Source organism: Salvia hispanica, chromosome 5 (assembly GCF_029641045.1).
Source record: "Salvia hispanica isolate PSC_SH4W2 chromosome 5, Shi_PSC_v1, whole genome shotgun sequence".
NCBI classification, from domain to species: Eukaryota; Viridiplantae; Streptophyta; class Magnoliopsida; order Lamiales; family Lamiaceae; genus Salvia; species Salvia hispanica.
In genome coordinates, this window is record NC_142696.1 from 40,740,916 (window position 1) to 40,756,358 (window position 15,443).

At 35.6% G+C, this 15,443-nt stretch overlaps 1 protein-coding gene and 1 pseudogene across 2 annotated transcripts; one reads left to right on the forward strand and one right to left on the reverse strand.

Moving 5' to 3' along the window:
* Positions 1 to 909: 909 nt before the first annotated feature.
* LOC125187368 (uncharacterized) lies at positions 910 to 4,340 on the forward strand (annotated as a pseudogene). The gene is made up of 6 exons (XR_016130784.1): positions 910 to 1,509; positions 1,658 to 1,662; positions 2,494 to 2,584; positions 3,416 to 3,527; positions 3,786 to 3,838; positions 3,965 to 4,340. The product of XR_016130784.1 is annotated as an uncharacterized LOC125187368 (transcript).
* A 953-nt stretch (positions 4,341 to 5,293) lies between these two features.
* On the reverse strand, positions 5,294 to 9,995 carry LOC125188883 (plasma membrane ATPase 4-like). Its single transcript, XM_048085957.2, has 13 exons — positions 9,798 to 9,995; positions 9,092 to 9,310; positions 8,867 to 9,004; positions 8,458 to 8,772; positions 8,058 to 8,384; positions 7,738 to 7,980; positions 7,546 to 7,650; positions 7,152 to 7,461; positions 6,542 to 7,056; positions 6,298 to 6,471; positions 6,026 to 6,208; positions 5,766 to 5,950; positions 5,294 to 5,639 (listed from the first exon to the last, which is right to left on the reverse strand). Exons 1-13 carry the CDS (start codon positions 9,843 to 9,845, stop codon positions 5,543 to 5,545), a joined length of 2,859 nt encoding a protein of 952 aa, XP_047941914.1. The 5' UTR covers positions 9,846 to 9,995; the 3' UTR covers positions 5,294 to 5,542.
* Between the last annotated feature and the right edge of the window lie 5,448 nt (positions 9,996 to 15,443).

Consider the following 15,443-nt stretch of genomic DNA (forward strand, 5'->3'; position numbering starts at 1 on the left):
CGAACTATAAATCTAATCGAGAAAAATCCTCTTTCCGCAAGACAAATTACATCACGGTTAGTGCTCTCGAATTGAAGCATTATCTCGAAAGATGAAATGACTTCCTCCTAACGTATATAACATCTCAAACCCGCTAGGCACCGATGAACTGGATGGAGCTCCAAAATAATTATTCAATAAAATGTTGAGGGCTTGAGAGAGAATGAAGAATGCTTTGTATTATTCATCCACAACTCTATGCCTTTTATAGGCACAAAATTAGAATATGAGAGATCATGGAATTAAAACATCTTAAATTATAAAATTAAGAGAATAGAGGTTACAAATTTTGTTAAATGCTCATTATCCTATTTAAAGATTCGTAACCATTTACTCACTGTAGTGCTCTAAAAGTCAAAGAAATTAATTTAATAGTTTTTATCTATTGCATTTACATTCCTTGCACAAAATAATTATTCAAATTCTCCCGAAACTCGCATTTTATATATGTATAGATAGATTAAGATAATCATTGATCAATTAGTTTAAATTTACCATCAAAAGTATCCAAAATGTGGATTACACTATAGTCAACAGTTAACTATCTTACCAAAAACACATGTCAATTTTATTTTTGTTTTTATAATAATTATTTTTAATTTTAGTTATTAGTAACTTCAAACTAGAAACATTTTATTAAAAAAAAAACATCTCAATGAGATTTATTTTAACAAATAAACAGTTGAGATGACAAAATACTTTCCCTATTCCATCTTCTGCTTCACCCCTCGTAAACATAAGTGAAGGACTCCCTATTATATTTTATACTTATTTTATTATTTATGAGGGGTGTAGTAAGGGATTGGAATATGGAAAGTATTAGGTGATCCACCTGGACAAATAAGTACTATTAACATTTCAATTACTCTTTATTTCTCTCATTTATTTTTATGCATTAAAATTCAGTCAGTTTCATAACAACTCGAATACTGTAGAAATGGAGGTTGATTGAAAATTGAAATCGCGAATGGTTTGATTAATCGGCGTCGCATCCGAATTCCGAGCTAGATCCCTAAACCCCTCTTTCCTCACTAACCGCCATGGCGGCGATAGCCAAACGCCTCCTCAATCTCCACTCCAATGCTCGCCCGCCAATTCTCATCCTCCTCCGATCAATCACAATCGCCTCCTTCAGTCTCATTTCCCTGTGGTGGTCCCACGGACGAGATGCGTCAGCGCCTCTCGGAGTTCCGCTCCCGCACCGCGCCGCCGCCGAGTTCCGTCGATATATACGTTTCGCTGCACGAGCTCTACGAGAAGAACATCAAATTCAAGGGCGAAAACTCCGGCGACCGGTCTAGTATCGGTGCTGGCGACGGTAATCACTCACTCGAATCCATTTGGAAGGAAGCCCTTTGATTCGTCGGCGATTTCGATTTTTACCAAGGGTTTGAGGATGAAAGCTGCCGTGCCCTGGATGGGAGAGGAAAAAGTGAGGAGATGGGGAATAGGGCAGGACTCCCGCATGTAGTTGCAGATGGTCTTTTCAAAATACACAAGGACAGTCTCCAAAAGGAAAAACACAAAGGGCCGCTTGGTTAGCAGTTTCTGTTCTTTTTCTTTTGGTTTTGCTTAGTGTTCGTGATGCTGATTGATTTTATTGCTTTTATTTTTTTAGTGACAGTATCGCAGTTGATATTGTTCGGGTTTAGTTTCATAATTATACTGAAAAAGACCATCTTTGTTCTTAATGGAATTTGCTGGTTTTATGATGTAGTGAATTCCTATGTAGCATGTTTGTATGCTGCTGTTGCATGAATGCGTTTGATGTTGCTGTTTATTGGTATTGCAAAATAATTATGCCAGCAGCCTACATCTACACATGCAAAGAATCAAGTGTTTTTCTTGGGATGAAAGGGTCTTGGTTTTCATAGAGCGAATGAGCATGGAAGTTGGGAAATAAGTCAATTGAGCAAGCATTTGGGGTGGCTTTGGGATATTTTGAAAAGATATAACTGAGTGCATTCAGCATTGGAAATCAGGATGAGTTGGGGAACTGCATTTGATTCTGGAGTTTCATTTTCGTGTTGTGAGAATAATTTGTGAAAGAGAAGTTTTGACTGAACCATAGTGGACATGCCCTCAGACCTCAGTGTCTGATTTAATAACCTGCTGAAATAGAAACTGCTGTCAACAGTTATACAGTAAATATGATACATGTCAAGATAACTCACAAATACACTTGTAAGTGAACCTAGACTGTGACAAAATCAATATCTTTTATAGTGTCGGAATGGAAATGGAATACATCTCTTCATCTTATTTGTTTTGGGACTATCCGGGCTCAAGAGTTTTTCTTTTACTGGTCATGGAAGAAGACTTCAAATTTTCTCAAATAAACTTGTAAAATGTACCTGCAATTCCTTATATACACATTAGAGATGATGGCTGGTACTTGATTAACAGTTAACAAATCTGCTGTCTGACATCTTGTTAACGGTTAAATTATTGCAGTGAGTATTAATATTTTGGGTTCCATGGGTGCGGCCCTAGATGAGAAGATAGCAGGACCCCCATTCCCCCAAAAGATCATTTAATTGAGAGTGTAAGTTTTGTATGACCTGATCTTGTTGCCATATTTGTAGCTCTTTTTGCCTGTCAAACCTTTTAGGGTGAATATTTCATGTGAAGTGCTTAGTCAAGTTTAAGTAAATACTAGACGGAAATTCTTATAAAAGCTGTAGCTGTCCAAGATCTGTCCAATGGGTTTCTAAGAAGCCTTAATCTGTTTTTCATTCCATAATCTTTGTTAAGTTCATATCTTTGTGTTTTCTGCATGTCATTGTTGACCACAGTTTATTCACAAGTCACAACACATTTTCCAAATTAACTGAGAATATTTTCTGAAAAGCTGGAAAACTAGAATTATTGTTTTTTGTCTGCTTGTTGTCATTACTTATATATTTTAGTGTCTGGCATTTTATTCAGTTACACAACTGCTTGTATTTCACCAAGAAGTTATTGTAGTGAAAATGACAATGCATCCACTATCGCATAGTAGTTTGTCACTTCTGAATTATGTAATGAAATTTAAACATGTGTTTTTCATAAATGCCAAGCATCATGGGCTGCAATAGAAGACCCTCTGTGATGGGATCCTATTGTACTCTCATGTACAATTAGAATGCCTTTATGAAAAGTAGATTTTTATTAAGCATTTGATTAATGATCAATTTTCTTATATAATGTTTTACGTTGTTACAACTATATGCTTTATTCCTATATGCTTTCTTTTTCCTTAACTTATAGTCTTCTTAAAGAAAGATATGCTCACACTCGCATGTTACTGTTTATATCACTCTTCCAGTTTGCCCGTAAGTTTTGCACTGCCTCATCTAAGCCGTCTGATACTAATACTTTTTCATGGGATGCACAGTATTTTCGTTCTGACAACATGTCATCTGCTGAGAAACTGAAGTTGGAGATTGAAAAACTAAGAGATGAATTTAAAATGTCGGAGTCAGATTGTGGTTCCGCTTGTGCTCAAGGTAAATCTGTTTGAACTCTTATTCACATGGAATATGCTTCATATTTCATGTAACACTCTCAATAAAAAAATTCCATTTCACGAAATGATTAAAAGTTACTTTTCCTGGTTATAAGGCTCTAAGGTGGAGGCGTGACGAACTGCTCAATTCCTTATTCTTGTAACATTAACTGCTAATGGGGTTCACTATCATGTTCAAACTCATTTTTATCGAAAGAATTCTATTCCTAAAACTAAAACGACCCTCGTTTATTTTCAGTGGCTCAATTGACAACAAAGATTAAACATCTGTCAACTGTTTTACATAAAAAGGTTAGTATCTCTACCTACGAGGACACCACAGTTGTGGAATTAAAATGTGCTCAAGTTCTAGTATGGTGATCTGATGTTTCCTGGAATACGAACTCATGATCACGTGCTACTGTGTGATTGTTCTAGGATAAGCATTCTACAGGGGGCCTTCTAGCAATTATTCAAAGGAGGAAGAAGCTGTTGAAATATCTCAGACGGACTGACTGGGACTCGTACTGCCTTGTTCTCTCGAAGCTTGGTCTCCGTGATAACCCTGATGTTAAAGCCTAGGCAACTGCTGATGGAAAGTGAGTTTTCAGGTTAGAAATTTCTGTAGTAGATTCAGCAGCGATTGCCTTGGTTTTATTTTTTGGCAACACTTTGTTGGAACGATAGAAATAATTTTGTTTTCTTTCTGGAAACCTGAGATTTAATCAACATGCTATGGGGGTTAATTTTAGCCCCTCAAATCTGGAAATTCTTGGTCATCCAATAATATGTAAATTTTGATTTTGTTATAGTTTCACACTTTGAAATTGATTCTATCTACAGTTTCCTTATTTATGTAGTGACCCAATATATGTAGACTTGGTTTTAATAGTAGTACAAATATAACAAGAATGTCAGTCTTAGATTCTTGGTTTAATATAATCCTCTTTAAAATGTTGCATCATTGTAGAGTATTTATTTGTACCAAATTAAATAAAGGAGATTATTATCATACGCTTATAGGTGTCATGGCCTCAAGATTTATGTTTAATTAGATTAGATGCACTGAGAAAACATGATTTTTCATGATTAATTTTTAGATATATAAGTGTAAGATTTGAATGATTGATAGTGAATCATGTGATCGAATTATTACTTTTAAAAGGGCGTTTCTGTTTGTACATAACTTAATAAAGTAAACTTAATGTTATGTAACTTCTTAGGTACAGAGAATAAATTTTAAACAAAAATATAGTGCAAAACTTCCTCAGGTAATTAAGGACTTGATATGATAACAATAAATATTTTAAGTTTGTTCCTATTTTAGGCATACACCACAATGATTATAATCGGGATATCCAAATTTCCTAAGTCCCATAATTTGTGAGACAATCACTATTTAACACTAGAAAGAAGCTGCAAGTGTTGCACAAGTTAAAACAAATCTACCAAAAACAGAAAAATGCCAACCAATTCACATCAATAATATTAAACCTTATATAATCAAACAAATAATAGAATCGATCAAAACTTAGGCAAACATGCATGAGCTCCATTTCGAGGTGGCTGTGCTGTGCAATAACAACACAGTAAAAACATGATCGTGAAGATCGTGCATCCCAAATGCTGCGTTGCCCATCTCACCGTCACGTCGTTTCTATCTCATGGCTTTGCCGAGAAGAAGAAGAAGGTGGTAAAGTCGATTGAGTCAGTTTATGTTTGAAACATTGTTTATCAATATGAATGGAAATAAAAGAGCAGAAACCATTACAAAAATACTAATTTCTCATTAGCAGCACAATGAAGATACTTCTTCTTGAAGAAGAAAATATGGTCTGGCTGGCCCAAAACGCTCAGCCCTACACAATTATTCGACTTTGCAAACCAAAACTACGTTAACTGCAAAACAGAATTGCAATGCGGTAATTAAGCTCGCACCAAAACTATGAATCAACTCTACCTCTCTATTCCCTTTTATTCCACCATATCAACTCTACTCTCTCTCGGACTTGCTGTCTAAACTGTGTAGTTCTGTTGTATCGTATCGATGTCTAGGCCTTTGAGCTTCACCACGGACTCAACGTGCCCCTTCAGGGTGTGTAGCTCCCTGAGTCTGATATTCAGTCCAAGGAAATTTATCTTGTCAAAGTTGAGCTTGATAAGTATATGTCAAGACCAGCTCTCCGATTATTTAATAAGAAAAATGAGTTATTCATTCGTGGTGTAAAAGCTAGCCTACCTTGCAACTTCAGCACGTTTCTTGGCCTGCTCAGCTATCTCGGAGAGTTCTCTATAGTTGTTGCTGTTATCTTTGTAGACGTCGGAGCTCTCAGGAGCTTGGAGGCCGTGGAGTGTGCGTTGAGCCATTGCCCACTGTGCTTCCCTTTCACCCTTGCCGTAGTCCTTCTTTGACGTGAAGGCCGTCTGCACACCAATTCAAGTTAGTTTATGTGTGTGTTTGGTTTTGAAGAAAGTGAGAGGAAATAAGTATAAAAATACCCTATTATCAATCATGTTCTTCCAAGCCTTGCCGCTAAGAGCATATCTGATGATGAATTTGAATAAATCGAGAGGGATGTAGAAGATGACGCTGTATAACCAGATGACACCCGCCCAACCCCACCCGATGCCCTTGATTCTTGCAAACTCCCAGTTTGCATACACAGCAATCAAAGTTGCGATCTGTGTGATCATAACACAAAAAACAAGCAGTGTTTATGTTTTTGAATGGCAATATAGAGTATGGAGTAACGAGTAAGTAAGTGACTTACCAACTGAGCTACTAGGAAAGCAAACACTAGGAGAAGACCGGGGCGTTCTATGTAGGACCAGCTTCTTGATCGTGTCACAAAGATGAGAGCCTGACTCACAATACTCACTTGAAGGTACACAGCAGAGTTCAGCTCATGGTAGTGGTCCTTGATTGGCCTAACACCAAATTTGTCCTGAAACAAGATTATGATATTGTGAGTTTGCATGATTGTAAGAGAGAATATGATGATAATAGTGCATTACCGTGAAGAATGTAGATTCTTGAACAGCCCAGAAGAAAACAACAGTCATCACTGCAAGGTAAGTGCCAAATACAATTCCAGTGGCGAAAATCTCCCTCAGCTTCCATGAGTCGGGCATGGGGGATGGCTTTACCTTGTCCTTGGAAATGGTCATGATAGTTCCGTCATTGAGGATTGCAATGACTAGAACCATGAAGGGTGAGAAATCAAATTTCCAGATGAGTGCAAGAAGCATGAAACCAAGCACGACACGGATGGTAATGGAAACTGCATAGATTGTGTAGTTCTTCATCCTCTGGAAGATGGCTCTGCTTGTCAGTACAGCACTCACAATGACACTCAATCCCGGCTCAGTCAAGACTATGTCTGATGCACCTCTGGCAGCATCAGTGGCATCAGCCACTGCAATGCCGATGTCTGCCTTCTTTAGAGCTGGGGCATCATTGACTCCATCTCCTGTCATTCCACAAATATGCTTCCTCTCTTGTAACTTCTTCACAATCTCGTATTTATGCTCTGTGCCATAATTGAATTAAAGAGTTAGTACATGATAGCTTGCTTAGAGAGTGAGCACACGTAAAAAAATTCAACAAATTATATATGAGGCAAACCAGGAAAGACTCCTGCAAAGCCATCAGCCTTCTCAATCAACTCTTCAACAGAATAGCTGGCAATTGCTTCATCCTTGTGCTGCCCGAGAAGTGAGGACGAAGGATACATGTTTGTTCCCATTCCAAGCCTTCGGCCAGTCTCTTTTGCAATAGCTAGCTGATCTCCAGTAATCATCTTAACATTGACACCAAGATGAAGAGCACGCTTGATTGTCTCACCACTGTCATGCCTCGGAGGATCAAAGAGTGGCAAGAGACCTGTAAACACCCATGGGGTGCCAGCACCCTCCTTTGTCTTCTCTGGTATGGTCTGACAAATTAATCATCTTCAGATCCTTCTAAGATTTTAAACTTCATATCAACTATAGATCTTCTTTAAACCACAAAGATTTACCTGCTCACAAACAGCCAAAGAACGAAGTCCGCGATCAGCAAACTTGTCGATGATGGACAGAGCTTTCTTCTTTACGTCTTCCCTCAGGTTGCAGATCTCAATGATCTAGGCAAATACATTAGGCAAAAGATTAACCCAATATAAAACCAAAACATTGGTGATGCTTCTCGACCAAATAACAAGATTAATTACCTGCTCAGGAGCTCCTTTGCTCACTCTATGCCAATCTCCACTACTATCAATATAAGTAATAGCGGTACGCTTCTCCACGGGATTAAATGGAAGGAAATGCACTTCAGTGATCCCTGCTCTTGCCTCTTTGGGATCAGCCAACATTCCGACAATGCAAGCATCAATTGCATCCTGATTCTCCACCCTCGATGCTCTAGCTCCCTGGAGGATCACATGATCTTTGTCGGCGTCTTTTGAAAATACCTTCACCAAAGTTGTTGTAGTTAGAGCATTGTATGTCAATCCGAGAGATTCATGAGATTTAATGAATATGAATCAACCTCAATCAGATTTTTGTCAACAGTGAGCTTGTTTAGAGTGAGGGTTCCAGTTTTGTCACTGCAGAGAACATCCATCCCAGCCATTTCTTCAATGGCTGTCATCCTCTTAGTGATAGCACCCTGCTGTGACAATCTGTGGGATCCTATGGCCATGGTTACAGACAACACTGTTGGCATGGCAATCGGAATGCCTCCAATGAGAAGGACCAACAGATTGTCAATTCCACTCCTGTACTTCCTATGTTGAATTGGGTACATGACTACAATCTCAATTATGATTCCAACGGCAATGGAGCAGATACAGAAGTTACCAATGGCAGTAAGCACCTAAGCCGAACACTCAAAAGTTAGATACATCATAGGAAGCCTAGTGCTAATAAGATGGTTAGGAATGCACAACCTTTTGGAAGTGACCGACATTCTGAGTGCTGTCGACAAGATGTGCTGCTTTACCAAAGAAAGTATTGATTCCAGTGGCAATGACAACAGCCTCAATTTCACCTTGTTTGCAGGTGGAACCAGAAAACACTCCACTCCCGGGGTTCTTAGTCACTGGCAGTGATTCACCGGTGAGAGCGGATTGATCAATCTTTAAAGCATCGCCTTCTAGAAGACGTGCATCAGCTGGGACAATGTCTCCCAACTTGATGCTAATTATGTCTCCAGGGACAAGGATGGCGGCTTCTTGCTCACTCCATTTCCCATCTCTCAATACCTTCATTTGAGTATCAAAATAAGGTGTTTTACAATTAAGATGACACATACATCCTTTCAACTAGACCAAAAGAAATCTGAAATATGCAGATTACCTTTGTCTTGGGTGCAAGACCAGCCATGAGAGCTGCCGCAGCATTGCCTGCATTGTTCTCCTCGATGAAACTAATGGTGGAATTGATGATCAACAACGACATAATTCCAACAAAATCTTGCCAGTCTGGTGGTCTTCCCTGAGAACAAAACAAGATCGAGTCAACAAATCACATCAAATCATTCACAATCTAATAGTAGTAGTTTGTAGGGAAGGTATTAATTACATCTCCATTAGCCAAAACAATGGCCATGATAGCAGCAATCTCCATAACCCATGAAAGGGGATTCCACATAAATCCCAAGAATAACAGAAATTTGCTCTCTGTCTTCTCTTCCAGCTTGTTTGGCCCGAACACTTCGAGCCTGCCTTCGGCCTCCTTTGATGTCAATCCATCCCTCGAACTGTGCAGACGACTAAACACTTCCTCCAAAGGCAAGTTTTCCTGAAATCCCCCCAAAAATTGACAGATTTCAACTGGGAAAATAAAAGGAGAGAAAGAAATAACAATGTCTATAGTAGTTTTGAATAGAACAAAAGACTCCCGATTATGATTAGTATTGAACTTGCTTCAAACACACAAACACTCTCATCACATAATTATAAACTCTTATAGCGAGATAATGCAAATAGATTGAGGGAAGTTAACTGAAAAAAGTGACAAATACAACCGATTTTATACATATACATATAAAATCAGATTTTCAACGCAATACAAACTGAAATACAGAGCCTTCAACAAATCTAAATCCAAATCGAAATCCAAATTCAATTCAAAACATGACAAAAGTTTCGGTATCTGGAAATTCAGCGGTGAAGATCCAAAAGCTTTGAGTTGAGAATAACAACAGTATTTTGTACGACGAAATCTGTGACAATCAATGGATTCAAAATGAAAATATGGTGAAATCAAATACTAACATAAACATTACCAGATCAACGTTTTCATTCTTGACGTCCTGCAAATTAACGGCTGCCATATTTTCGATCGATCTAGCAGATCAACGCCGCGCCGCGTGCCTACCTATCTGAATCCCTCTCTCCAGAACTCAAATCAAATTCGTTCATCGAAAAAAGAAAGCAATTATGTACATTGAATTAGAGTTTATTCGATTATTATATCGCGTAGCTGCTTTATTTGAGTGAGTGCGCGCTCTTTTATACTAGCATTCCATAACCAACTCTTATAGTATTTAAAATTTACTATTTCTCGATCTACTATATTTAGGAATTTCAATGCTAACCACAACAACACGCCCTCCTTGTGCTCCACCATGCATTTGCGAAAGAGCTGGAGCCGCAGTCGCTTCCTCTGCATCGTCTTCTTCTCCTTCTCGCACATCATCTCTGAATTGGCGCCAAAATTGAAGATCGGGATAACTCATTAAAGCTCGTCTTATCTCTTCGTATTACCACTCCAAACCAATTTCTGGTGGGAGAATTCAGAGGTGAAGATTGTTGAAATTTTGCTTATATTAAAACAAAAGGAGTTTGTTCTGCATTACTCAGAATTCTTTGATATTGTTTTCTATTGATTAAAAAAAGTGATAATTATAAGTTGTGTGTCTGTGCAAACATCAACAAGTTTAATTTTTTTTATTTTTGTGTATGCCTTCATATTGATCTCTTCGTGGTGTTAATTATCCCATGATTATCAATCTAGGATTAAGTTGTGGGCTTGAATCTCATGAACCAAACACACCACAAATTTAATCTCGGATACAATCTGACACACCGAACACTTCCTACATATATCATAGATTCATAGACTTGATTAATCATCTTCAAACGATTTTGTAATTTCAGCTTGATTCTGGAAATTGTCCCTTAATCTACCTTTGCATTTGTAAGTAACTCGACAGTCTCATACATATTTAGCGACTCTCAAATCGACACGTAGCTTATAATGTAAAAAGAAATTGTTTACGTAATAAAAATAAATCTTTTCTCGAATATGACGAAATATGGGAGAGGTCTAATTTGATTACAAATTGAATTAAGGGTAATTATGTCATATCACATGCATAACTAATTAAAAAAGTCACATCATATGCAAATTTAAATTGTGAAAGTAGGCGGGAGCCTTGTTAGTGTTGCCACTAATTAAGAACAATTTTTAATTACTTAAGGCCGAGTTAAATGGAGATTAGAGGAATGCTACTTATGTTTCTGCTATCAAGCTCTAATCAGATATTCAGACCACTACATATGATAATTTTTAGCAATTAGCGTACGTGGCATTTTATGTGAAAAAAAATTAATGACGTAAGATTTGCTTTACTTCCGTTACAAGAAATATGAATATTTACCTGATTTGCACATATCTAATTATGATAGTATGTTAGTTACTGAATATAATAAGTTCAACTATATACTACTCCTATGCATTAATATCAATATAACTATTTAGTATTTGCAATAACTGGCAAAATTTTAAATTACCTATACCTTGCCATGAGTATAAAATGGACAAATGAAAATATTTAATAAAAAGTGTGGTTTTTAGGCAAATAAAAGGTTCATATACGATTGAATCATAGTAACATAATATATGCGGTCGTACGAATTTTAAGGAGTAATTATTTACTATATGGAGAGAGTGTGGGTATTTTTCTTTCGGAAAATAAGTATGGTGTATAAAAAAAATATCATTAGTAATATTTGGGATATTAAATACTATAGTAGTATTATGGAGTATGGTGTAGGCATGGGGAAACGGTTCTCGGTTAATCAAGAACCGAATCTTATTTTTTCAGTTTTCGGTTAACTGAGAACCAAAAAAATAAGGTTAAGGTTCGATTCCAGTTATTAAGTTTAGGCTAATCTTGGTTCTCGGTTCTCGGTTCTAACCAAGAACCGAAAGGTTAGAACTGAATAACCGTTATTTTTTAATATTCAATTTTATATATATATATATTTTAATTTTATTATTTTGGTTTTAGAAAATTAAAAACTAAAATTATGGAAAGTTAAAAATCTAATTAACCACGCCGCTACTGCTCCTTTCAAACTTTTTTAGTTTATATTGATGTTGATGTTTGTGAGATTATTGGTTTTAGTTCATGAAGTTCAATTTTCTAGCATGTTCTAATATACTCTCTCCGTCCACGAATAAGAGTCCCGTTTTTCCATTTTGGTCCGTCTACGAATAAGAGTCTCGGTTCTCATTCCACTCACATATCATTTAAAACTAATATATACAAGTGGGACCCCTATTCCACTAACTTTCTTCCACCCACTTTTCTTAACATTTCTTAAAACTCGCGCCATTTAGAAATGAGACTATTAATCGTGGATGGAGGGAGTATTAATTAACAAAGTTTATTTTTTTTAATTACACGAAATATGTATATTAATAATATTTTACCTACATTTTAACTAAAGTAGCTCATAGTGCAGGTGATAAGCTTTTGTTGAATCTGTCATTCTGATTCACCATCCTCCCGACGTTACTGGCTTGATTAATTTCTAGTACTATAAAAAATTATAGTCGGTGCTTAGTTTACCTTTCTATATATTTGGTAAATAACTAGCTAATAGTTCATTGTAAGATTGAAAATTAAGAAGAGATATGGCGATTTCAAGAAAGTGAGTGAAGTGGAGTATTTGTTAATAGTAACTTATTTACTGTTTAAGTTTTATATTTCGACATTGTGGTATTATGGAGTACTACAAATCAATACACCTAGCAACAACATTCTCATTATTTTTTATTTTCACTGAATGTATTGTATTGTATTGCACTTGAGTTCGGTTCCTTCGGTGGAACCGAATACTGAACTGATCGGTTCCTCAAGTAGCCGAACCAACGAAAGGTACGATCCCGATTCTAGATTTTAGAAAAAATGGGATTCGGTTAACTGACTAATCGGTTCGGTTGGAACCGAACCGACCGAATCCCCATCCCTAGACTATGATGTATTCTACAAGTATCCATAAACTAAAACTAAAATTGCACATTACCAACATGTTGTAGCGCAGTTGATAGCGCAGAGTTGTTGAAGTCACGGGTTCAACCCCCACCACCCGTTAAGGAATTTTCGATTTTAATCCGTAAACCTGGTTAAAATAAAAAAACTGCACATTGTTTGTGGACACAATATAATATTGTATTTAAGATAAACATCATTTATTAGGTGAGCTATGAGTATAAAACTGATAATAATTAGTAGACGAAATTAAGCCTGATCATAAATCAAGTAGAATCTGAATCCAAAGATACTTAGTTATTAAAATGTTAGAGTACTATTATCATTTGATGCAGTCCATCTGTCCATGTACTAATTAAAGATTATTTACATTTACTGAACTTAGCCCTAATCTCACTAGCTTGTATAGTTATATACCCGTATAGTAGTGTGTGTGATCAAATACTAACTAAGTTACAGTAATAACTAATATCAACTTTGTATGTTAAAAATATCAACACACAGACATAAATTTATCAATCTTCTTGTGCTAATAAACTTATGTCTTTGTGTAGATATTTAAATTTTACATGTTGTATTGATATAATTATGTCTTTGTGTTGATATTTTTAATACACAAAAGTGAAAATTATTAGTTATTACTGTAAATTAGTTAGCACACTAACGCAACCCCATATAATTATTACTGTAAATTAGTTAGCACAACGCAACCCTATACGTATATATCTCTTCTTCTTTCTGTTACTTTATTTTGTTTATCACTATTATCACACTCATCTTTCGCGCTTTTCAAAAATTATGATACATAACTAAAGTAAAAGATAAAATTTTTAAAAAGTAATGATACACAATATAAGTATATGGAGTATAAAATAAATTTTTACTCTAACCAATAGAAATATGCTAAAAATAAATATGAACTCTTTAGTTGAAGTTGATTGCCGAATGATAGAACGAGAAATATGCTAAAAACAATAACACACAACATAAATATATTATGTAGTATAAAATATTTTTTTATTCCACGCGATAATAATAAATTTGTAACAGTTATACGATCACAAAACTTTTGAATACATCAACATTAACACTAACATTACATCACACAGTCATATTTAATAACATCCCCAACCATTTATCATACTACTACACAAATAATATACTCCATATCATCGGCGGATCCAGGTGGGATCGAGTGGGGTCGGCCGACCCCACCACCCTTCCCGGAGTGCCGCCGGAAAGCTCTATTCATCGGCCTCCGACCCATAGCGTTCGCATCTTCGACCCCACCAACGTAGGGTGAGATGACGCTCGGAATCCAGCGGCGGCCTCGCGGCAGGGGAGACGACTTGTTTTTTGAGAGAGAGAGATGAAACTGGCCTGGTTTGGCGCTGTGGGGGAAGACGAGGAGAGAGAATGAAAATGCTGAATACGAAAAGTATTTCTATCGTCATTCCTTTTCCCAATATTTGCAAAGTTAATAAAAATAATTTAAATAAAATTTAACTAAAGTTAATGGACTACTCCGTAGATTAAATATCTCGAGACTCGAATTATGGTGTCTCTAACTGTAAAATGGGCTGTGAAAATTTCTCTCTTTTCTTTGTAATAATTATTAGAATTATGGTGTATCTAAATGTAAAAAGGTTGTGAAAATTTCTTTCTTTCTTTAAAATATATTTAACCTTATTAGAATTTCATTTCAAATAAATTCTCGTCAAATGATTTCAATTAAGGTTAAATATATTTCTTACTTATCAATAAATCAAACTTATTATAGTACTTTAATGAATATAAAGTTAATATTTCCTAATTTCATATTTTTTAATTTTATAACGTAGATTTCAACCTTCGTCTTCATATTCAAATTATATTTTCAAAATTTGGGAGGAAAAAATTATACCCCCTCCGTCCCAAGATGAACGAAGCACTTCTTTTGTACACGAGATTTAAGAAATTGATATTTAAATAATTAAAGTAGAAAGAGTAAAATATGAGAGACAGAAAAATACAGAAGTAAAGAGAGAATAAAGTAGGTGAAGAATAGAGTAAGAGTGGGAATTTTTTTGTTAAAAAGAAAAATGACCCACTTATAGTGGGACATCCCAAAAAAAAATATGACTCTACATTAATTATTTATATTAATACTATATATATTTATAAAAATAATTAATTTAAATATTTATTTTCTAGTCCGACCCCATGATATTTGGTTTCTGGATCCGCCATTGCTCCATATTCTAGATTTTGAATTATCTCTTTATACCCAAATTCCAAATAAAATTGATGATTTAAGAAATACGAAATACGAAAAACGGAGTAATTAATTTCTTGATTTCACTAAAAATGTGTAGAGTTTCTATTTTCGAAACTTTATTTCAAATTTAGTGAAATAAATTGTGCATTTATGTGTTTAATGATATATTAAAATCAATTTAAATTCATGTTTACAAAATACTAACCCAAAAATATATGCATCCGTTTGCATGCAAAATTTAAAGATCACCCGCAAAAAAATATAGTAATTAATAGTATATTGTATAATAACAGTTCAATTATATATACAAAAAAGATGTTTGCAATTTGAAAAAATTATATATTTACAAATTTGTGTTTATAATATTCAAAATCACACAAAACAATTTCGAC